Below are 25,485 nucleotides of genomic sequence, written 5' to 3'. Positions count from 1 at the left end.
TATCCCTTTGTATTTCCTGTAGTGAGGGATTGAAACAGTTCCTGAAGTGATAGGCAAGTATCTAATTAATTGGCAGTTAACACATGCAGTTGACAAATGTTACTTGAATACAGTATCCATTGTGGAAAACCTCAAAAGGGGAGATGAGAGTCTGGAAAACATCATGAGCGATTTGGTGGGTGGACCACATGCGTGTCCATCTCTTTGTCGTTTTGCTCAGGCAAGCTTAAATTGTATAAGATGCTGGACTGGAAAGCTGATGACACAGGGGTAATTCAGTACCGCTGGCTGCTGACCAACAGTATTTGAACAAGGTGGGGTTGTTGATGTGTGCACTCTAAATTGTATAAGACATTGTGAAGCTTTTTGCTGTACTGTACCTGATATGTAAATCGCAATAAAAGTCACCTGAATCTGCCCCGGACTCTCATTAAAAAATATGAGATCTCACAGTGTGTACTGAGTGCATGAAGGATGGGGGAGTGGGTTTAGAGCATTAGGGAGTGGATGAGGGGTTGGGGTTGTGTGAGGGGTGTGTTCGGGGTGGAGGTGAGGTCAGGGCAGTGTCTGAGTGGTGGGGGCTGGTTGTATCAATCTCACTCGAAACAGTCAATGAAGAGTTGAAAGCTAATAAAACTGCTGCCGAAACCCTGACACTTTGTCCGGCTGTCTCCAGGGCTGCAGCTCAACACTACTGCCTCGAGAGTAATTAGGTTCGGGCAATAAATACTGGCATAACCCATGATCGCACTTCCTTCAAACACATTAGAAATATACCGAGGGAGAAAGTACAATAAATGACATCACTGAAGGAAATGAATCATCTGTCAGCTGTGGGTGGATAAAAAATTCAGCTTGTACTTGAAGCAGCAGAATACACAATCTGTGTTTGCAAGCCGGAGGGGGGACATAGTCACCAGAGTGATTCTCACTAAAGTAAGTGTTTTTTTGGTTTTCTACTAATTAACGTTGATGTTTATTTCTGAAGTGATGAAATCGAATAGGAGGCTCATGAGGTGACCCTTGGCTAGACTACCGCTAAATTGTGAAACAGATCTGCTTTGACAAAAAAGAATACATAGGTATTACAGGATTGGAGTTTGGAGCACACACCCAGCTAGAGATAGACTGATACCCTTTATGCTGGAGGGTTGATCGACTGAAAGTGTTTACATTTCTGGAAATTTTTGATCGGTTCAACCTAAGTTTCCCCTCATTTTTCCTGCTACTGTGCAGTTTGGAGGGGACACAGGAGTCAATATAGTAAATATATTTCCACCTGTGTGGTGAGCAGCTGACCGAAACTGGGAAGCACAATAACCACTGATGAATCCTATTTGGAATTCAGAAGAAATGTCTTTACCCAGAGAGTGTGGCGAGTATAGAATTCGCTCCCACAGCCAGTAGTGAATATCATTTCAAGGAAAATCTGGTTAAACTATGAGGGAGAAAGCATTATGCTGATGATGGGGTGAGATTGGGAAGAGGTTTATGTGCAGCATTAGCACCACAATGGAACAGATGGCCTAGACAGAGTGGATGTTGTGAAGGTATTCCTGTTGGCAGGAGAGACAAGAATCTGAGACCACAGCCTTAGAGTAAAGGGAGATGAGGAGAAATTCTTTAGCCAGCCACAGAAGGCTGCGAAGGCCAGGTCATTGAGTATATTTAGAACAGAGATGGATAATTGCCCAGGGGATCAAACGTTATGGGGAGAAAGTGGGGAAAATGGGGTTGAAAAACTGATCAGAGCTGAAAATATGTTGCTGGTTAAAGCACAGCAGGTTAGGCAGCATCCAAGGAACAGGAAATTCAACGTTAACTGATCAGTCATGATCGAATGGTAAAGCAGACTTGATGGGCTGAATGGCCTAATTTCTGCTCCTATGTCTTCTGGCCTTTCTGTGCTGTAAAAATCACCATAATTCAATGTATAAGTCTCACTAACATTAGACACCAAACCTAGGACTAGACAGAAAAACATTCTGTGAAAGGCAAGGTGTCCATGAAGGGACCAGGCTCCATCCTCTTCTGATAGGTCCCAACCCACAATCTGACAAAACATAGCAATGAGGGGCAGGAGGAGACCATCTGAGTCTCATTCTCTCCATATAGAATCACAGAATCCCTACAGTGGAAAAAGAGGCACTGACCTCCAAAGAACATCTCACCCAGACCCACCCCATCCCTGTAACCCTACATGAGGGTTTTTACCATGGCTAATCCACCTACCCTGCACATCCCTGAACAATATGTGAAATTTAGCATGGCCAATCTACCCAAACCACACAGTTGGTATCATCCTGCATTGCAAACCATGAGTTACCTGAGTCGTCTGCCCAGCTTCCCCTTAAAATACATTGAAATGATTAACTTCACCACTTCCTCTGTAACAGCAAGATCCACATTCTCATTTCTCATGTATTAGAAAATGTACTTATGCTGATAGCTACTGGACTTAAGTTTCTGTGAGTTTAATGAAACACAGGAACCAAAGGTGGATTCAGATCTGAGGTGTCCAGTTGTCATTCAGCCTCTGCCCTCTGTTCTCAGGCAAAGTTGATTATGTAGCATAAAAAATAAATCTGAAATAAAAACAGCTGAAGAATCTCAGCAGGTCTGGCAGCATCTGTAGAGACAAACAATGTTTCAAGTCTGATATGACTTCTTCAGAACTCTTCTCTGCTGAATAGCCAGAAGGTGTTCAACCCAGCTCTTGTGTCCATCATCCAGATTGAGATTGTCAATGCAGTCCTGAACACTGTTGAAAGTGTGTTCTTTTGGGTGAGACTGTGGTTTTTTATTCCCCATTCTCCTGTGGATCAATGCTGACTGTGTTTATTGAGCCAGAAAGAATACTGAAAATAATTCAGATGAGAAAATTAACATCCAATCGAGTTAGACACACCAAGAAGAAATAAGCTAAACACTAGGATTTATAAAAGACCTCACTACATCTGTGGAACAGGTAAAGAACAAAGAAAATTTACCCCCCAGGAACAGGCCCTTCAGCCCTCCAAACCTGAACTGATCCAAATCTACTGTCTAAACCTTTCGCCCAATTCCTAAGCATCTGTATCCCTCTGCTCCCCACCTTAAATGAATCTACTGTGCCTGCCTCTACTACCTCTGTTGGCAACGCGTTCCAGGCACCTATCACCCTCTGTGTAAAGTATTTGCTGTGTACATCCCCTTAAACTTTTCACCTTTAATCTTGAACGCATGACCTCTTGTTATTGAATCCCTCACCCTGGGGAAAAAGCTTATCTCTATCAATACCCTATCTATACCCTCCATGATTTTGTAAACCTCAATCAGGTTCCCTCTCAATCTCCTGTTTTCTAATGAAAATAATTCTAACCTACTCAACCTCTCTTCATAGCTAGCATCTTCCATACCAGGCAACATCCTTGTAAACCTTGTCTGCACCCTCTCCGAGAGTCCACTCCTTTATGTAATGTGGTGACCAGAACTGTACACAATATTCTAAATGCGGCTGAAGCAATTTTAACATATGACATCTACAGCCATTCCTTCATCTATCAACTTGGTCATTTCCTCAAAGAATTCTAAGCCGGTAAGGCACAATCTACCCCGCATAAAACCATGTTGCCTATCACTGATAAGCTCATTCTTTTCCAAATATAAATACATTTTATAACTCAGTACCTTCTCCAGCAACTTTCCCACCACTGAAGTCAGGCTCACTGGTCTTAGTTACCTGGAATATCCCTACTACCCTTCTTATACAGGGGGACAGCATGAGCAACCTTCCAGTCCTCTGGCACCTCACCTGTGTTTAAGGATGCTACAAAGATATCTGTCAGGGCCCCAGCTATTTCCTCTTCCGCTTCCCTCAGCAACCTGGGATAGATCCCATTTGGTCCTGGGGATTTGTTCACCTTAATATCCTTTAGCCTACCCAAAACATCTTCCCTCCTTATGTCAACGTGATCCAGAGTAAACAAATTTCTATCTCTAATCTGAGCATTCATCACCTCCCACTCCTCAATGAACATTGATGCAAAGTAATCATTGAGAATCTCACCCATTTTCTCAGGTTTGACACACAACATTCCTTCCTTATCTTTTAGTGGACCAACCCTTACTCTGGTTACCATCTTCCTCCTTATATAAGAATAAAAGGCCTTGGGATTCTCCTTAATTCCACTCACTAAAGTTATTGCATGACCCCTTTTAGACCACTTGATTCCTCGCTTAAGATTGGTCCTACTCTCCTAATATTTCTCCAGGGCCCATTCTGTTCTTAACTGCGTGGACCTATGTACGCTTCCCTTTTCCTCTTGGCTAGTCGCACAATTTCTCCTGTTCCACTGTTCACAAATCTTGCCTTTCCTATCCCTTGTTTTGAAAGGGACATGCCTATCCTGCACTATCTTCAATCTAGCTTTTTAAAGCCTCCCATATATCAAATGTGGACTTTCCTTCAAATAGCTGTGTCCATTCCCCATTTCCCAGCTCCTGCCTCATTTTGATATAATTGGCCTTAGCCTGGTTTAGTACTTGTCCCTTAGGACCACTCTCATCGTTGTCTACGAGTATTCTAAATCTTACAGAATTGTAGTCACTATTCCCAAAGAAATTCCTCACTGCAACTTCTACCACCCATCCTGGCTATTTCCCCAGTACCAGGTCCAATATGGCCCCTTCTCTCGTCGAACTATTGACATACTGCTCTAGAAAACTCTCCTGGACGCTTCTTACAAATTCTGCCCCATCCAGAACTCTGACACCTGAGTGTATCCCAGTCAATGTTGGGACAATTAAAATCTCCCATCACCACTACCCTATTGCCTCTACAGCTTTCCATAATCTGTTTACCTATTTGTTCTTCTAGGGACAAGTACTAAACCAGGCCAAGGCCAATTATATCAAAATGAGGCAGGAGCTGGGAAATGGGGATTGGTCACAACTATTTGAAGGAAAGTCTACATTTGATATGTGGGAGGCTTTAAAAAGCTAGGTTGAAGATAGTGCAGGATAGGCATGTCCCTTGCTGTTGGAAGGCCTGTAATACAAGCCCACCAATGTAACTTCACCCTTATTTCTAAGTTCTACCCATAATGCCTGACTGCTCAAGCCCTCCATATTGTCCACCTTTAGAACAGTCTGATATCATCCGTGACCAGCAATGCAACTCCTACCTCTCCCCTTACTTCCCTCCCTGTCCTGTCTGAAGCATCTATATCCTGGAACATTTATGTTGCCAATCATGCTCTTCCTTCAACCAAGTCCCTGTGATCATAAAACCATTGTCCATAATTATTTTTGACTTTGGCTAATTACTGGTATGTAGACTCCTCAGGTTGGGATATTTTGATATTTTTATATATAAAATTGGTGTCCTGACCCAGCTGACTGTTGGGAATTATTAGAGACTTTTTGGATGATTCCAGGACAGGTCATCCCTGGGGGAAGTAATCTGGACTGCTAATTGATTAAGATCATAAGACATGGGATCAGAAATTAAGCCATTCAGCCCATCAGGTCTGTTCCACCATTCAATCATGGCTGATAAGTTTCTTAACCCCATTCTCTTGTTTTCTCCGTGTAACCCTTGGTCCCCTTTATACTCAAGAACTGATTTCTTAGTCTTAAATATACTCAATGACCTGGCCTCCACAGTCTCCTGTGGCAATGAATTCCACAGATTCACCATTGTCTGGTTGAAGAAGTTTCTCCTTATCTCCGTTCTAAAAAGCCTTCCCTTTACTCAAAGGTTGTGCGCTCAGGTCCTAATCTCTACCAATGGAAACATCCTCCCAACATCTACTCTGTCCAAGCCATTGAGTATTCTGCAAGTTTCAATTAGGTCCCTTCTAAACTCCATTGAGTATAGATCCAGTCCTCAAACATGCCTCATATGTTAAGCTTTTCATTCCCAAGACCATTCTTGTGAACCTCCTCTGAACACGCTGCAGGACCAGTACATTCTTCCTGAGGTATGGGACCCAAAACTATGCACAATACTCCAAATGTGGTCTTACAGAGCCTCCGAAGTACATCCCTGCTAATACATTCAAGTCCTCTCAAAATAAACACCATCATTGGATTTGCCTTCCTAATTACTAACTCAATCTGTAAGTTTACCTTGAGAGAATCCTGGACGAGAACTCCCAAGTCACTTTGCCCTTCAGATTTCTGAATTTTCTCCCCGTTTACAAAAAAGTCCATGCCTCTATCCTTTTACCAAAATGCATGACCTCACAGTTTCCCACGGTGTACTCCATCTGCCACTTCTTTGTCCACTCTCCTAACCTGTCCAAATCCTTTTGCAGCCTCCCTGCTTCCTCAATGCTAACTGTCCCTCTACCTATCTTTGTATCGTCTGCAAACTTAGCCAGAATGCCCTCAGTTCCTTCATTCAATTGATAATATAATGACTCGTTTGCAAATAAGTTTCATGATTTATTGTTGTTATTCCTCAGTCTCTTATCCTACAAGAAATGGAAAAGTGGCAGAAACTGAGACCAGTTGAGTTCAGGAATGGTATCTTGTGGCTTGAAGGTAGGTTTTATTGAATGATTCACATTTGATATTTGGGAAGAAAAATAAAGACGCAAATTCTGAACCCAATGTTGGATTAGAAAACTCCCCACTCATTGAGGTCTCTGTTCACCCTCTCTGAATTCTGGGGAAATTGAAGTCACATAGACTTAACTCTCTTGCCTCTTCCATCAAAGCTCTTTATTCTTTTACAAAATTAACCTAACATAGATCAACATAGACACAGGCTGGATGACTGCAATATGTGTGCATACATGCAAACACAAACATACAAACCCAGACACAGACACTGAAACGAGAATGGGGGAAATGGTAGACTGTCACAGATCAAATAATCGAGTGTCCCAGATTAATGTCTTGGCACAGGTTTAAATTCCAAATCTGCTCTTCTCCCCAGTCTGAAGGGTTTTAGTTTTTGTCAATTTTAACACATGTGGATGGTGATGTGTTACAGTTCACTCAGAATCTACGTTGTTGTGGTGACATTGACCAAAACATTCAGTTAAAGGTACATGTTCCCTGTAATTCGAAACAAGAATGGAAATTGCTGGAGAAGCTCAACAGGTCTGACAACACCTGAGGAGAGAGAAACAGATTTAATGTTTTGATTCTGCAGAAGAGTTGCTGGAACAGACACATTAAATTTGTTTTGCTGTCCCCACAGATGCTGCCAGACCTGTTGAGTTTCTCCAGCAATTTGTTTTTGTTTCAGATTTCCAGTTTTTGCAGCTCTTTGTTGTTATTTTAGAATCTGGCACCCTGACTGATTTTTTTCTTTCCTATTCTGGGGCATGCGGGCCAGCTGCAGGTATCAGATTGCATACTCACTTGGGTGTGTGGCAGAGTTAGTTATCCAGTCACCAAACTCACTTAATCACAGTGAGGGCTCAGTGAGATGGTCTCATTTGCAGAGTGAATATTTTACCACATCCTTATTGAGTGAGGGTCTGCTTCCAAAGACAAGGCTAGCAGAAACAGATTCAACGGCCTCTTATCTGATACTGAGAGTTTTGTGTTAATATTCCATTTGCTGGAATTGCAAAATGAGCAGAATTTTTAAAGTTAATGGAAAATTAGACTGGGGGCAAATGAGCAAATGCCTGTTCTTTTTTCCTTTGTCTCTTTTTTTTCCCCTTATTTCCCCACATTACCACCTAACAGCAGTAGTAGGTAGGTACTACCTACCTAGCCATTAGGATACAGAACTGGCTCAAAGGTAGAAGACAGAGAGTGGTGGTGGAGGGTTGTTTTTCAGACTGGAGGCCTGGGACCAGTGGATTGCCACAAGGATCGGTGCTGGGTCCACTACTTTTTGTCATTTACATAAATGATTTGGAGTAAAAAATGAGGTCTGCAGATGCTGGAGATCACAGCTGAAAATGTGTTGCTGGTTAAAGCACAGCAGGTTAGGCAGCATCTCAGGAATAGGGAATTCGACGTTTCGAGCATAAGCCCTTCATCAGGATTTGGATGCGAGCATAAGAGGTACAGTTAGTAAGTTTGCAGGTGACACCAAAATTGGAGGTGTAGTGGACAGAGAAGAGGGTTACCTCAGATTACAACAGGATCTTCACCAGATGGGCCAATGGGCCGAGAAGTGGCAGAAGTTTAACTCAGCTAAATGCGAGGTGCTGCATTTTGGGAAAGCAAATCCTAGCATGACCTATATACTTAATGGTAAGGTGCTAGGGAGTGTTGCTGAACAAAGAGACCTTGGAGTGCAGGTTCATAGCTCCTTGAAAGTGAAGTCATAGGTAGATAGGATAGTGAAGAAGGTGTTTGGTATGCTTTCTTTTATTGGTCAGAGTATTGAGTACAGGAGTTGGGAGGTCATGTTGCAGCTGTATAGGACATTGGTTAGGCCACTGTTGGAATACTGCGTACAATTCTGGTCTCCTTCATATCGGAAAGATTTTGTGAAACTTGAAAGGGTTCAGAAAGGATTTACAAAGAAGTCGCCAGGGTTGGAGGATTTGAGCTATAGGGAGAGGCTAAACAGACTGGGGCTGTTTTCCCTGGACCGTTGGAGGCTGAGAGGTGACCTTATAGAGGCTTACAAAATTGAGGGGCATGGATTGGGTAAACAGGCAAAGTCTTTTCCCTGGGGTCGGGGAGTCCAGAACTAGAGGGCATAGGTATAGGGTGAGAGGGGAAAGATGAAAGAAATCTAAGGGGCAACTTTTTCACGCAGAGGGTGGTACATGTATGGAATGAGCTGCCAAAGGAAATGGTGGAGGCTGGTACAACTGCAACATTTTAGAGGCATTTGGATGGGTATATGAATTGGAAGGGTTTGGAGGGATATGGGCTGGGTGCTAGCAGGTGGGACTAGATTGGGTTGGGCTATCTGGTTGGCCTGGACAGGTTGGACTGAAGGGTCTGTTTCCATGCTGTACATCTCTATGACTCTCTAAGTAAAGGGTGACTTGGTGACAGGATACCAGCCTCTATGGCGTTGTTTAATTCACAAGAGAAAATGTTCTCTTGGTTTCCATTCTATCAAAGTCTATTATAAATTTCCAAAACCCTTCACCTCTATTAGGTTACCTCTTGGCCTTATTTTGTTTTCAAGGGAAAAGGCTGAATCATTCTCTGCACTGTGTACCAGACATTACAGGCATCATCTTTGTAAATCTTTACTACACTTTCCTATCACCTCTAAATAAATTTTTTATATATAAATATAACACAACTCCACACATATTCCAAGTGTCGCATAAGTTCAATGCAGGTTCAACATAATTATTGAAGTGGTCATAGCAGAAACAGGATCCTGAATTTGAATAGAAAGGAACTATGAGAGTATGAGGCACAAGTTGGCAAGGATGGGTTGGAGAAATTTGCTCCAGGGGTTAAGAGCAAATTGGCAACACTTCATATTGAAAAAAAACATGTGCATGAAATACAACAATGATTAATTCCTGTCTGACATAAAAAATAAAACATGTAATAAAAATAAGTAAAAGACATGGCTTACAAAAGAAATTTGGGATATCAGATTTAAAGAGGAGACATTTAGAGTTGCCCATACATGTAGCTAGCCTGAGGATTTGGAGAATTGTGAAATTTAGCAAGCCTAAGGTCAAAAAGTTTGATCAAGAGGGTGAAATAGAGGACAAGAGTAAAATTACAGGGAACATAGAAACTGATCATAATATCTTATATAAAAATGAGAAGAGAAAATGATTACTAAGGATAAATACAAGCCCCTCACAGTCAAAAACTGGGGAAATCTTAATGGGGAAATAGCAGAAGAATTGAACACAAAAGTGGGAACAAATAACCTCCTGGAAATAGGTCTAGGTCTAGTGAGAGAACAGAATTAATGAAAATCAGTATTAGTGAGAAAATAGTTCTTCGGAAAATTAATGGGGTTAAAGGCTGACAAATCCCTGACAAATCCCCAGGGCCTGATAATCTACATCCAAGACGACTAAAGGAAGTGGCCCTGTAAATATTGGATATATTGGTTGTCATCTTCCAAAGTTCTACACACACTGGAGAATTCCTACAGATTAAACAGTGGCTGTTTTAATCTGCTATTTAAAAAAGAGAAGTGATAAAACAGACAATTACAGACCTGTTAGACTAACAGATGGGGAAAATACTACAGCCTATAATAAAAGATGCGATAATAGAACATTTTGAACGCATTAAATGAGACCTGAATTGATGAAAGGTAAATCAAGCTGAACAAACCCACTGGAATTCTTTGAGGATGTAATTACCAGAGTAGATGCATTTAGATTTTCAGAGGGCTTTTGATAAGCTCCTTCGTTAGAGTTTAGGAGACAAACTTAAAGCACATGGGATACAGAGCAATATATTGGCATGGAATAAGAATTGTTTGACAGACAGGAAACAGAGTGGGAATAAATTGGTCTTTTCTAAATACCAAGTAATGTTTGTTAGGGTACTGCAAGGATCGGTACTTAGACCCTACTATTCACATTATATATTAATGACCTAGAACTGCAACATTTCCAAGTTTACTGATGACACAAAACAGGGCAAGATTGTGACTTTTCAGGAAATGCAAGGAATCTTAAAGTCATTTAGACAAGTTGAGTGTGTGGGCAAACACATGACAAATGCAGTAGAACAAGGTTAGATGTGAAGTTGTGTGTGGAAAAAAGCAATATAAAGTATTTAAATGGCAATATATTGGGGAGTGTAGAGCACAAAATTATCTCTGTTTTCTTGTACACCAGTAAATGAAAATAACAGGCAACTGCATCAAGCAATTAGGACGGCAAATGGTATACTGTACCTTCAGTACAAGAGGGATTTGAGTTCAGCAGTAGGGATGTCTCAGATTTCATGTTTTGGTTCCAGCAATCCTTCTTCAGAACTGGAACTGAAACATTAAATCTGTTTCTCGCTCTCTCTCCACACGTGCTGTGAGACCTGCCGAGTTTCTGTAGCAATTTCTGTTTTTTGTTTCAAATTACAGGGAATGTTGATTATAACATGCAATTAAAGGTACTTGTCACCACAACAACTTGGATTCTCACTGAACTGTAACATATCACCATCCATACGTGTTAAAAATTCAGAGTGTTAGATTCTCATGGGGGCAACTGGGGCTCCTTACAGTTTAACCAGAACTTGCTTCAACATCTTTGTGCTGCACTCCATGACCTTCATGCAGCCACTATCACATTACAACTTTTGGAACATTGAAATTTTATCCACTTTGTACATGCAGGATGTGAACATGACCAAGTCTGAAAAAGAAAAGTATTGAAATTTACTTTGAAAAGCCCCAGCTGTGGAAAATATCAATATCTGATCAGATGCTGGGTGTGAATGGAAAAACCCGATTATCGACAAATCTAACCTGCTCAGAGATAGAGAGAAAATAGAGAGAGGCATATCTGTTTCCTTTAAGACTGAAATTAAACATTTTAACTTTTTGATCAGTAGCTTAAGTATTTTTGGCTACTTGGACAATTGAATTATACCACACAGGAGAGTCCCTTCCGACCTATCGAGTCTGCACTGATCTTTCCACACTAATCTCACTTTCCATTACGTGGCTCATCCACATACAATCCATTATTCTGAACTGGCCAAGGCATTATATGGAATCAAAACCAGAAACTGTTGGAAAAACTCAGCAGGTCAGGCAGCATCTGTGGAAAGAAAGCAAAATTAACGTTTCAGGTCTATTGACCCTTCTCATGAATGCTACTAGACCTGCTGGGTTTTTCCAACAACCTTTTTGTTTTGCTTCTGATTTCCAGCATTTGCGGTTCTTTTGGTTTTTTTTAGGGATTATATGGATCTGAAATGATTAGGGGACATGTAAATTTAGATGAAGGGATTTAATTTTCTCATTTCCTTCAGTTAGTTCTCTTGGACAATCTGATATCAACCCTGGTTTAAGTTATAGATGACATCATTTCAACTATTAATTTCCCATATCCTCATCCCAAAGTCTGAAGCATAAACAAACTTTTCTCTGGTAACTAGATAGCAGACTAATTCTTAAACATAAACCCACAGACTTTCTGTTGTGATAATTCAGCAAGAGCCATACCATTGCTCAGAATGCAAAGAACAAACCCACTGAACAATCTCAGACTTTTACATCTTGCAAATTGATCACCAAATGTTGTTTAAGGTTCAGAAGACCAAAAAAAACCTTCCTTAAAAGAATTGTTTTTAGTCAATGCTGATAATTTTGAATAATTTGTTGTGGTACACCGCAGTCAGGTACTCACTACTCTGTGAATACTCAGTATAGGTTAAACACGACTTGCCTGGTGTGTTAAGTATCAGTTCAACCCAGGAAATGATATGAGATGTTAACTTCATATTTAGCCATCAGTTGTGGGTGACACTGAGAGTCAAAAAGCCATGGGTTCTAAGTCCCATTCAGCAGAGCTGAGCTCAGAAACCAGGACTGAGGGAATGCTGTTTTTCAGATGGGATGTTGAATACTATTTTCAAGGAGAAAGTGAGGTCTGCAGATGCTGGAGATCAGAGCTGAAAATGTGTTGCTGGAAAAGCGCAGCAGGTCAGGCAGCATCCAAGGAACAGGAGATTCGTCGTTCTGGGCATAAGCCCTTCTTCAGGAATCTGAAGGGCTTATGCCCGAAATGTCGAATCTCCTGTTCCTTGGATGTTGCCTGACCTGCTGCGCTTTTTCAGCAGCACATTTTCAGCTGTTGAATACTATTCCCAAATTCCCAAAACACTTTACCGTTCCTTTTACTTTTGACATGGAGTCTCTTATGACAGAATTAATGCAGACAGCCTTGAGTGCCTGAAGAACTCCCCCACACTGTAAAGTACTGGAACTATTGGTTGGTACCTCAGTTTAACATCACCTCTGAGAGATGGCACTCCACACAATGCAGCACTCTGCAGTAAAAGTGTCTGCCTAGCTTAATACTCTGAGGTGGAGTCTTTTCAGTAGGAGGTGAAAGTGCTACCCACTGATCTATAACTGACAATATACAACTCAGTTTTATTTTATGATTAATTTTTGAATGATACTTATCAATAACAACCAATACAGCAAGCTGTCAAGAAATAATTCTTTCTTTTCTTTTATAACCTGTGCGGAAACATGAAGAATCTCCAAGAGGTAAGACAATGGAAACTTCCAAATATTTAAATGCTGAAGAGTCTATTTTTGTGGTTCCATCCTCCAATACTGTCAGATACGTACTTCCCTCTCCTTGACATCTCAACATAAAGTTTCTTTTCTCTATTGTAATGCAGTTGATGATCCATTTAAATGCTTGTGTAAATACATTTTAAAAAATAACTTGCATTTCTATAGCACCTTGCATGACATCATTAAAATACTATTGAAGCATAGTCCCTGAAATAAATGAAAAAGCAAGTTTCAATGTATACACAGCAAGTCCCTGCAAACGGCTATATGATAATGACAGGATCATCTGTGCTTTCTAATGTTAAATCCACTGTTTGGAATAGTGCCTATAGAGTCCTTACCATTTTGCTGGGAGGGTGTACAGGATCATTGACTTGACAGCTCATCCAAAAGAGCTGTTTGGGCAGCACTAACTAAGATCATTTGCTTTGAAGTGGGATTAGTAGTCATGACCTTCTCAGTCCAAGAGGAGAGCTACTGAGCCACAGCTGACAATTCAGGGAATGGCTAAGGGAATGATGGAGGGAGTCAAGCGTTGGTGAGGAGATACTGAGAAGCTAAAAGCACTGGGATGCATGCTGGAGAGATTACAGTTTCAGCAAAAATAATCCAGGCAGGTGATGACATTGAGGTGTTGTTGCTGGCCCTGTATTCCGGAGATTGTGGTGTTTCTCTGGAGACCCAGGTTCATTGCCTTCCAAAAAAAATGGTGAAACATTAATTTTTTAAAACTGGAAAAAATTGCAAACTAAATGGCTATCTGGCTACATGTGGTAAAACCCATTTGGCTCACTACTGCCTTTCTTAAGGAAGGAACTCTACCATCCTCACCTAATATCTTGATTCCAGACCCATAGCAATACAGTTGACTCTTAATTGGTCTCTAAAATGGCCCAGCAGGGCCAGTTGTGTCAAACGTCTGAAAAGTCTCAAAGCAATGAAGTCAAACTGGAAATTATGACAACAGACTCAACCCTGCTGACCTTATTGGCTTTTAATATTATTGGCCTTACTATCTCACAGACTACTGCCAAGGTAGGGTAAGCCTTCTCACTGACTAGTCAATCAATAGCCATATTCTTGGAATTGTACTTTACAGATGGTGACCCAAACAACACCATTACTTGATCTGTACTGCTAATGTGACAGGACAGATTGATATAACAGTGGTATACAGTTAGGAGGGAGTGGCCTTGGGAGTCTGCAATATTGATGTCTCATGACATCAAGTCAAACATGGACAAGGAAATCTTCTCCTGATTACTACAAACCAAACCCTTGCCCCTTGACTGATGAATCTGAACACTTCTTGCAAGAAGCACTGAGGGTGTTAGGAACAGAATGTACTCTGAGTGGGGGAATCCACCACCAAAAGACACTCAGTAGCCCTAGTACTGACTGAGACAACCAAGTCCCAAAGGAAAACATTGCGAGACTGAATCTGTAGCTGGTGGTGAGGGAAACATTTCTTGATGTCCCCAATCTACTTGTAACAGATGCATCTGTCAGTATCCCATCTTCACACTGAATGCCTCCATCACAATGTGTGGCACTACTACAGCACTTAGTGGGATAGATTTTGAACAATTCATGACTTGTCAGAGAATCATAGAATCCATACAGTGCAGAAAGAAGCCATTTGGCCCATTGAGTCTACACTGACCTTCTGAAGAGCATCCCACCCCATCCCCATAACCCCACATTTACTATGGCTAACCCATCAACTTGCACAACACTGGACACTATGGGTCAATTTAGCATGACCAATCAACCTAACTTGCACATCTTTGGACTGTGGAAGGAAACTGGAGCACCCAGAGGATATCCAGACAGACAGTTATCTGAGGCTGGAATCAAACCCAGATCCATCGTGCTGTGAGGCAACAGTGCTAACCACTGAGCCAGTGTCACCCCAGTTCTCTCTAGCTGAGTAATAAACAAAACCACTAGCTGTTTACATTTATTAGAGATAAGGATGTAGGGGACAGTGGAAAGACTCTTAAGGAAGTATGCCATCCCAAAATTCTGATAATGCATTAAAGTTTTTAAATTATGGGCCTACACATTCCAATCAAGATTCCTTCAGAAGTGTGGAGCCATGATTTCATTCTGATAATTTCCACAATGCAGAACTATCATAGGAAGGTTATCCGCGTAAGTTATGGTGTTCCCATTGTTATTGGTTGTGATCATGTCACAGGCTCAGGAGCAGGTTCCTATTTGAATTCGATGGGAATTGTGATTTTAGAAAAGACCTTTTTGATGCTGTCACCTGTCTGTAAAATACTTCATTTTTGTTTAGATTTCAAGGAAGACTGTCTCGAATTTTCACACAAGGACAGCGTGTTTGTGAAGGATTTTCATCAGAAACTGTTGGTATTCACAGGAAAAGAAAGTTGTGGGGAAGCAAAATTCTGTGATCTGAATAAGAAAGAAATGGCTGATGGTATTTTTTTTTGTTGGGAAATTTAACAAATGAATAATCAATGAAAACTTTGTGCCATTTTGAAGTTCTGATTAAATTTATTTTCTTGTTTGTTAGGTGTTTATATATGTACTGAAAGAGGCTGAGCAATTGTAATAGAATCTATAATTAACAGGATGAAGCCCATACAGATATGCTATGTGCCTGTTGGGTTTAGTGTTTTGCTGTATTGGGTCAATGAATAAAAAAACTGCAGAATGATTGCAGCATAACAAGAGGCTGTGGGAAAGGAATTCACCTACTCATACACTCCCAACCCATTCCCCTCTCTGTACCACACTCTCAGGCAGTGGCCTCCAGATCTGAACCATCTTTTGCAATGAAAACATTTCCTCCTATCACCATTCCCTCTTTTGCCAACTACTTTAAGTGTGCCTTCTGATCCTCAATTTTGCACAATAGGGAAGTTTCTCAATTTCTTACTCAACAAAACCTCGTAATGGTTTTGAACATATCTATCAAGTATCCTCTTCTCTAAGGAAAATAGTCCCAACTACTCCTGTTTATCAACAGAACTGAATGCCTTTAAATTCTTCTTAATTTGTGGTGCCTAGAAGTGACCATTCACCAATCCAAATAATGTTGAGTAACTTGGGTCAGAAAATCCCACCTGTTCATTCTCTAACTTTGTTGGTACAATACTGATTATGAAACTTGCCGCGTATCCCATAGCCACTGCTAACTCACTCCCTGTGCCATGGTTCATTCTTATCCCAGCTACATTGTCCACTGTCCAAAGTTGCTTCTACCCTCCGATAACTCAAACTTCTAATGTCAGTACTGATTTGCCAGGCCACAGACTCTACAATTACAAACCCCACCCAATCCCTGTCTGACAGCCATGAGACACAGAGTCCATTTATCTGTTGCTGGGGTAAAAATCATGGAACTCCCTTTCTAGCAGCACTGAGGGTGTCCCTTCATTACCTGGACTGTAACAGTTCAAGAAGCGTGTTCATCACCTTCTTCTCAAGAGACAATTAGGAATAAGCAATAAACACTGGTCTTGCTTAGGCTGTCAAAATGTCATGTACCCAAACACTTGCTCTAAAACCCAAGATTCTATTACATTCTCATCTGACCAAATACATTTCTGCTGTAGTTTTTAATTACTTGTGCATCTGAGCTCCCAACTCCTTCTGGTCTTCCCCTCACTCAGTCTCTCATATTTGCAAAATAATTATTTCATCATAATAAAATGAAAGGGTGCTGTGACTAGATAGAAATTAGCTGCTGACTCTTAGTCACTAATTTGATTTTTTTAAATCCCTCTGTGATCAGCAGTGAGGCCTGACAACTTAGTGAATGGTAAGTTATTCGGAACTGAGTATCTAGAAATACACAGAAATTACAATTAGAAGTTTTGTGAAAGTGGTCATTCTCCAATCTGCAATGTTTAGGGTTTCTTTGCAAATGAACCCAGTGAAAAGGCAAAGGGTAAAGCTCTTGTGGCATAGTGGTAGTGTTTACCTCTGAGTTAGAAAATCCAGATTCAAATCCCCATCCTGTTCCAGAGGTATTATGACATAGCCAAACATATTTATTAAAAAAAAACAATAATGTCTACAATTGGACCAGGCAGCTCCATGACTAACTTTCAACAAGAAAGTAAGTTTGGGTTTTTCAAGGGAAAGATGGTCTTTCAGCTCTCTTAAACTTCAATCATTAGTTAGCAGAACATAACTCAGAGATTGATGACACCTCATGTGTGTTAGATCAAAATTAACCCTCTGTCTCTCAGGAGCCCTGCCCTAGGGCTGATTTGGAACAGGAGATTAAAACACTGACCAGATTACCTGATGGCTTTGTGGCGAATTGAATCATCTAGGGGTTGTCTAGATTAGAGTGGTGTTGGAAAAGCACAACAGGTCAGGCAGCATCCAAGGAGCAGGAAAATCGATGTTTTGGGCAAAAGTCCTGATGAAGGACTTTTGCCCGAAATATCGATTTTCCTGCTCCTCAAATACTGCCTGACCTGCTGTGCTTTTCTAGCACCACTCTAATCAAGACTCTGATTTCCAGTATCTGTAGTCCTCACTTTTGCCATCTAGGTGTGGTGTAGAGCCCCACAAAGTAGGACACGGGAGTGATTTTGCATCCGAGCTAAATTAGATTATACTACATCTTAGGGCAGATCCAATTTCTTAACATCTGAAACTGAGCTCCGTCCGGAGGCTCACTAAAGATGTTACCTGGTATGGTAATAAAACGTCTGAAAAAGAACCTTCCAGCTCTGTGAGCAAACCTACATCCAAAACTAGGCCTTAACACCAGTTTGTACTGGCTCCATGGCTATCCCCCAATATCTCATCCAAATAGCATTTGACCCTAGGTCATTGATATAGAAGGGCAATTTGATCAGCAAAAGCATTACAGTTCAACCAGATCCCACCTCATGAACACACCTTCATGGAAGGGGGAATTGCAAAATGTGGAATGGCTGGTGATGGGAATAAAGATTTTTAAAAATTATATTAAAATAATGAATTCTCCATTTTGGGGGGATGGAATTAACTTAGTTCAATTAGTCTAAACTGTGCTGACCTTTAAAACTTAGAAGTTACTCCTGACTTACTATGTCAAAATGTTATAGAACTGTGAACAACTCTATAAAATCTTATTTTAATCTTTTCTACCGTAAGGGAAACAATCTCAAATTTGCCAGTGTCCAACATGACTGAAGTCCCTCACCCGGCACTATTCTAGTAAAGCTTCTCCGTATTATGGCTTGGACATCCTTCCAACGATGCAAAGCCAAAATTGGACAGTGCTCTGGTCAGGGCCCATCCATACTTCTATAAAGGTCTAGCCTAAATTTCTTGCTTTTGTAATCTGTGCTTCTATTTATAAAGTTAAGATTTGCGTGTTTTTGTTAATCAGCATTCTAATATATCCTAAAGTTCTGTGCATATGTACATTCCCAGGTTCCTGGGACCAGTTTGATTCTCGTTACTAAAATGATTGCTTATGCTTTGTTTTTGTCCTTTTCATAGGCATCAAGTTTGATGTAATTTACCACGAGTTAACAAACTGCAAAACATGTGAATTCAAGGATTCATTTCCAGTCTCCTTTGTAGTTCATTACAACTCAAAGACATATCAAATGTCATGCAGCGAGTCCAAACGTATTGAATTTCTAGTGAGTGCAGTTCTAAGATTATTATAATAAACCTTCACCTCAAGGCATGCTTTCCAATACTGACCAGGAGGGATAACAGGTTTGAGAAATGGAACATGTTACCCATCTCCCACTCACTATCAGCAGCCAGCTGGAAAGCTGCACAAAACGGGTCTCAAGCTCAACTTGACATTTAATGGGCTATGGGGCGCTACAATTGCTTTTAAAATACTTGGAGTCAAAAATAGCCTCTCAGGCAGATACAGTTGAGGAAACACAAATTTCCACTCCACATAGTAATGGGTTGCATGTCCTTAGCTTAAATACATCCATGTCTTTTAATTCATTCATGGGATGTACATGGTACTGGTAAGGGAAGAGGGCGATGGGAAAGCACTTGTTGAACTGCACCAGTCCATGTGGTGTTGGTATAGCCACATCTCTCCAAGTTTTGGCACAAACCCCTAGATATTCAGGATCACAGTAAGCATTTGTCATTTCAGATCCCTGGTACTCAAAGTATAACATTATAGAATAAAGGAAGTATTCTCTTCCTCTGGAAGTGAACGCAGTATCCTTTATGGCCGTAAGAACTTGTTTCATGAATTTTAATGATTTCTGTATTTGCATTCTCTGGTTTCTTCGCTCCTCATTATGTTTAGTTTCTTAGTGGAAATATTGCAGTTAGAACAAACTGCCCTGGATATGCTGTGACAAATTTTGATTTTTTTTTTCTTTTTTTCAAAAATCAGGAGCAGAATACCTCAGAAGAAGAAATAGTGGATAGGAGCAAACGCAACATCATATTCTACAGGAAAGATTTCGAGGGACAATTTTCAATGTTTGAATCAGAGTTTGCACGTGGCTACTGGTTGTGTGCAGAACATGAAAAGGGACTTTATAAATTAGCATTGAAGGAGGTGAAAGTAGAGGTTGACGAAGGAACTTTGCTGAGGTTGTCACCGTGTAACAAAAACTAGACCAACTAGAACCCTGAAATTAAGCTGACACCTCCCCCACCCCCTAAAAAGGTGCAACGTTGAGAATGACTCTAAGCTGACATTTTACATTAGTGACCTGTACATTTTAATTCACATTGCAGTTATTTTAGGCATTGCATCACCATTTTCCCCCCAAATTGATTATAATTATCAGTGGTTTGTAAAAATAAATGTACATAGAGTAGTTGCCTCAGGGAAAATGTAGTCAAGCAAATGTTTTGATTTACTAAGGGATTAATCTGTAACTTTACTCCGGTAAGGATATTTTTAGAAATAGTTGCTTTAGCAGAGAAGGAACAAGTTAACATTTTGTTTGGATAATCAGATCTGATAAAGATCATTGAGAGTTGTGCAATTATTCTTACATATGGAACAGAGGTAAAGTTGCTTAACTATATTTAGTGTATTTTACCATCCTTTTGTCATTGTGGAAACACTTGCAGGTAGGTTTACCTGCTACAGAACTACTTTAAAAAAAAATCTATGATGCCTGTCACTGATACTTGTTCAAATGCAACTGAAATAGATTCAAACTGAGGCCTATTCAGTGAGGCTGGGCCCTTGACCTTTGGTAACCTTGTGAGAGGCAATAAACCCTACCCAGCATGGCTTTTCTGTATCAATCCTCCAACACAGTAAGTGTCCTCATCATTGATATGCATTTATAACAGATAGTCAAGTCCTCTAGCCAACGCTATTACTCAGGTAACATTTTTGGATTGAACTGATCATGTTTGTTGGGTGAGACTAGGCAGAGATGACAGAGGGGCAAACAACCTATCATTTGATTGTTATAATGCAGTCTGGTCAAGACATTTTCAGCTGTCACCCTGTGATTTGTGACGGATTTAAGACCTGTAACTACTTTGAAATTTCTTGAGGCAAAACTAACAATCAAGGAAAATGTTTATAACTAAGAAACTGGTTTCCATGCTCATTAGAATAAATGGCAAGTATGTATACATATATATTATGTAAATAAAAACAAATTTCTGGAAATTCTCAGCTTTGATTGCAAAAAATTAATTTTTCAAGTTGAGGTGAAGTTTTGTCAGAGTGTAGAGGGGTTCAAAAATACACTGTTTTGCTATCAAACAACTTGCTGTTTCATTAAAAAAGCCTCAAGTAGATTTAAGAGCTGGGTAGGAGTGGAGAGTCTAGTTTCGTGGTAACATTATGTTTCGGTCAAAAGCTGATGAATACTGATATTGTTTCAGACAGTCCGGGCAAGTCAAGACTAGAATATGGATTCTAAATACTGGGTTGCCTTCCAGTGAGAGGCTCATCTCTATTTAGTGGGTCAGGAGTATTATTTCTATCTTAGGCCAAAGGAACAGAGGACCAAGAGTAGAGTGACTAGCCTGTCTAGAATGAAGGAGAAAGTGAGGACTGCAGATGCTGGAGATCAGAGCTGAAAATGTGTTGCTAGAAAAGCGCAGCAGGTCAGGCAGCATCAAAGGAACAGGAGAATCAACATTTCGGGCATAAGCCCTTCTTCAGGAATGAAGAGGGTGTGCCAAGGCTAAGATAAAAGGTAGGGAGGAGGGAGTGGGGGAGGGGCGTTGGGAATGCGATAGGTGGAAGGAGGTTAAGGTGAAGGTGATAGGCTGGAGAGGGGGTGGAGGTGGAGAGGTCGGGAAGAGGTTTGCAGGTCAAGAAGGCGGTGCTGAGGCTGAGAGTTGGAACTGAGATAAGGTGGGGGGAGGGGAAATGAGAAAGCTGGAGAAATCGGCATTCATTCCTTGTGGTTGGAGGGTTCCTAGGCAGAAGATGAGGCGCTCTTCCTCCAGACGTTGTGTTACTATGGTCTGGCGATGGAGGAGGCCAAGGACCTGCATGTCCTTGGTGGAGTGGGAGGGGGAGTTAAAGTTTTCAGCCATGGGGCAGTTGAGTTGGTTGGTGCGGGTGTCCCAGAGGTGTTCTCTGAAACGTTCCGCAAGTAGGTGGCCTGTCTCCCCAATGTATAGGAGGCCACATCTGGTACAGCGGATGCAGTAAATGATGTGTGTGGAGGTGCAGGTGAATGTGTGACGGATATGGAAGGATCCCTTGGGGTCTTGGAGGGAAGTGGGAGGGGTGGGGTGAAGAGTTGTGGGCGCAGGTTTTGCATTTCTTGTGGTTGCAGGGGAAGGTGCCGGGAGTGGAGGTTGGGTTGGTGAGGGGTGTGGACCTGACGAGGGAGTCGCGGATGGAGTGGTCTTTCCGGAACGCTGATAGGGGAGGGGAGGGAAATATGTCCCTGGTGGTGAGGTCTGTTTGGAGGTGGCAGAAATGACGGCGGATGATACGATGTATCTGGAGGTTGGTGGGGTGGTAGGTGAGGACCAGTGGGGTTCTATCCTGGTGGCGATTGGAGGGGCGGGGTTCAAGGGCAGAGGAGCGGGAAGTGGAGGAGATGCGGTGGAGAGCATAGTCAATCATATCTAAGGGGAAATTGCAGCCTTTGAAGAAGGAGGCCATCTGTGTTGTTCGGTATTGGAATTGGTCCTCCTGGGAGCAGATGCGGCGGAGGCAAAGGAATTGGGAATATGGGATGGTGTTTTTACAGGGGGCAGGGTGGGAGGAGGTGTAATCTAGATAGCTGTGAGAGTCAGTCGGTTTATAGTAAACGTCCGTATTGAGTCGGTCATCCGAGATAGAATGAAGGTCGAGGTGGAGTTCAGACATTAGCTCGTAAGACATCATTAACGTCTAGCAAGGGACTTGTCTCAAAAGGGAGGGTTCTTCATTTCAGCAGTAAGGTTGGACTGTCTTGGCTTTTATCCATGATTGGAAACTACTTAGGAGAAGTCACTCAAATAAAAAAAATGTGAAAGCTAGTTTGGGAAATAAAAATGGGAAACTAGTTGTTCTTCTTAGCTAAGTTACTTAAGGATATCTCATGCAAAGCTTTACAAGTCCTGGTCTGACCCAAAACACTGCAATAAAAAGTTGTTTGTTTTAATTGAGTGCATAGGTTTATTCTAACTTGGTTTCAACTTTTACTAGAGTACTACTTAAGGTAATTGCTTAAAGCTGTAAAATACAAATTATGTACAAATTAACTATTTGTATGAATGTAGAAATGTCCAATAATATACATCATTGAAACAGATTCTTCAACATTTGAAACATCCAGGATTGCTGATTTCTATATCATTACATATTACTATTTGTTAATGACTTAAACAATTGTTTTTAAACAGTTGTAAAAGAACATACTATGCACTTACACTGGTCGAGATACTGACTGTACTCAACATACCAAATGTTATAACATTTGAACAAACACCACATCTTCAGACAAGCAAAGTGAAATTGCTCTGCTTGCAATTTAATTTGACCAGTTTGATTCCAGTACAACATGGCATTGCATCTGTGGAAACTTCATTTGGATCTGATTATATTCAATCGAAGGAAGGGTAATATTGAATAGAGATTTCACTGGCTTTGTCGTGATGTAGCCATAGAGTTCAGCTGACCCACTACATAGAAAATGTATGTTGTATTGACCAGTATTCACTGCTGACTTTTCAGTCATTTATATTTGAGATACATATCTGTCATACTTCAGTGGCACAATCATAGTCTTTTCATTAAATGTATAAGAAAAGCTTGTCTTTAGGATCTAATTGACCTCTAAATTTAGACTGCAAATTGGAGAGTACAATTGGACAGTCTTATAGATACCAGGTCTCACTGCAGAACAATAGATTGCGCATTATGGAAAATTTCAATCCTTACAATACTCAACGCTCTTAGCCATACTGCAAGCACTACCACCTGAGATTCACTGATTTACTCAAAAAACTGGTGGCTGCAGTCAGATGTTTGCTTGTGTATCAAACACAGGGGAAGAGGAGAATATATCACAGCAAAAAGCAATTGGTGAAAGTTCCCTGCGAGTGTGCTGTGAACTCAGGGGGTGGGGCACATTCCTTCCTTACAATTCCCTCCAATGCTAACAGCATTTGTGCTGCATGTTGAAATCACAGATTGCAAGTCAGTCTAAACCAAACTCTGCAAATTTACTCATCTGCTTTGCCACACACATAGCATTGATGGCATAAAATGGACAGTGAAATAACTGCTGAGCCTCTAAATTAAAATGAATTATGGTGGAAACATTTTTGCAGTTTTGTAATCTGCAGCACTAGAAATTCGAAAAGAAATTGTTCAAACTTAGCCATGTATCAAGAGCAGCTAGTTTGACTGCACCTCTTAGAAAGACTGATGATCCTCAAGACAGGAAAAATACAATGCAATTGGACCAAGGGATTGAATTGCACTAAATGTAATCAATACTGGAAATTACAAGTTCAATTTGCTACTTATACCCATCATTTATACCATCTAACTGGATATCTATTTCCAGAAGTTTTTTTTTGCTATATTCAGTAGCACCACACTAGAACTGAAATGATATTCTGCCACATGGATGGGGCTGCTTCCCATGGGCAAAGGAACCTCGAATATGGGATCAGCGTCTCAAGAGGAGGAGAAATCACTCAAAGACTGCAAATCTTTGGAATTTCCTTCCCAGTAGGTTTTGAATAGTCCATCACTGAAGATAGATTTTTGCTGTCTCTGGGAATCGAAGGACATGGGAGCAGGTCGGAAGAATTGAGGCATAAGCAGCCATGATCATGGTAGATGCTGCTGCAAACTTTACAGGCTACATGGCTGTCTCCCACTTTCGAACTTCAAGTCATGTCGGGTTTTACAGCGTAATTAATAAAGTGTTATTGTAATTAAATGATACAGAAAACATCCCAACACATGACAATAAAACTGGTTAGTATCTGACCCAAAGGGTGCCATTCCCAGACACTGCATCATAAAGGTGGAATGCCACATTTTAAACATCCATATCCTTTGCAATGAAGGGAAACGTTCTCAGATATGAATCCAGGATATGCCCCTCAACCAAATCTTTCTTCTAATATTTGCCTGGACAGGGATATGAATTGCTCACTCAATTACAGAAAAATATCACAGCCAAACAAAATTTCACTCTTGGTTAAGACTCAGATACATGCTGTAGCTCTACTCAAAAGTATGGAGGAAAACTCAAGATGTCCACTCCCCATTTCTCAAAATGACAGCTGATGCTCCACATTATTTTATTCTACAATGGTTTGGTTTTGTTTAATGTTAGCAGGAGGTTCTATTGTGAGAGTCAATTGTGTAGATGACTATAGACTGCAGTCTGCTTTACTGGTACAGAAGGGGGATGGGCGAATTCCTGACCTGCATATACCCTCTGTCCTCCTCAGTTTTAATACTGGAAGACTTGCTTTTTATAGCACCGTTCCGATATTCCAAGGATTTGCATGCAATTAAATGCTTTTAAAGTTGACGTTGTAGCATAGAAATTACAACACCCTAAGTTTCTATCAACAGATTTCCACAATCTCACTGTTTATGATTAGATAACCTACTTTAGTGATCACTACTAGTAAACTAAGGATTATTTTTTTTAGAAGCTAAATTCAAAATTGATCATACAAACATCCTTTAAGCATTTTCGTTGAAATGTGTACAGCATGTGAAGTCAGTGTTGCAGATTGCATATCTTATAATTTAGCTCTGGCATTCAAATATTATAAAGAAAGACTCGCTCAACAGGTGCGACAGTGCCAAGCAGAGACTAAAATTCACTTTTTCTGCAATGTGTCTGCCCCCAAACAGAGACCACCTGGCTCTCCCCTGCAGATCAAGCAAGCAACCAGATATCCCTTGCTCA

The 25,485-nt window shown here is 40.8% G+C and overlaps 1 protein-coding gene across 4 annotated transcripts; it reads left to right on the top strand.

The window, feature by feature from the left end:
* Window positions 1–623: 623 nt before the first annotated feature.
* On the top strand, window positions 624–20,759 carry LOC132829623 (uncharacterized). Of its 4 annotated transcripts, none has more exons than XM_060846933.1 (7): window positions 624–936; window positions 6,450–6,528; window positions 13,112–13,123; window positions 15,459–15,602; window positions 16,926–16,949; window positions 18,635–18,780; window positions 19,512–20,759. In XM_060846933.1, exons 2-7 carry the CDS (start codon window positions 6,468–6,470, stop codon window positions 19,737–19,739), a joined length of 615 nt encoding a protein of 204 aa, XP_060702916.1. In that variant the 5' UTR covers window positions 624–936; window positions 6,450–6,467; the 3' UTR covers window positions 19,740–20,759. The 4 variants fall into 4 exon arrangements, with proteins under 4 accessions (XP_060702916.1, XP_060702915.1, XP_060702918.1 ...); XM_060846932.1 differs by having other exon boundaries at window positions 16,923–16,949; XM_060846935.1 differs by lacking the exon at window positions 13,112–13,123 and having other exon boundaries at window positions 16,923–16,949.
* The last annotated feature ends 4,726 nt before the right edge of the window (window positions 20,760–25,485 follow it).

Source organism: Hemiscyllium ocellatum, chromosome 29, assembly GCF_020745735.1.
Source record: "Hemiscyllium ocellatum isolate sHemOce1 chromosome 29, sHemOce1.pat.X.cur, whole genome shotgun sequence".
In the NCBI taxonomy this organism is placed as follows: Eukaryota; Metazoa; Chordata; class Chondrichthyes; order Orectolobiformes; family Hemiscylliidae; genus Hemiscyllium; species Hemiscyllium ocellatum.
Note: the sequence above shows the minus strand (reverse complement) of the source record. Positions and strands in the feature narration are given on the sequence as shown.

Bases quoted from the DNA above. Each gene is read 5' to 3' on its own strand.
- LOC132829623 (XM_060846932.1), top strand. From the start codon at position 6,468: ATGGAAAAGTGGCAGAAACTGAGACCAGTTGAGTTCAGGAATGGTATC. The intron at 15,603-16,922 runs GTATTTTTTTTT...CTCTGTGATCAG, and splicing joins TAAGAAAGAAATGGCTGATG to CAGTGAGGCCTGACAACTTA. The intron at 18,781-19,511 runs GTGAGTGCAGTT...TTCAAAAATCAG, and splicing joins CCAAACGTATTGAATTTCTA to GAGCAGAATACCTCAGAAGA.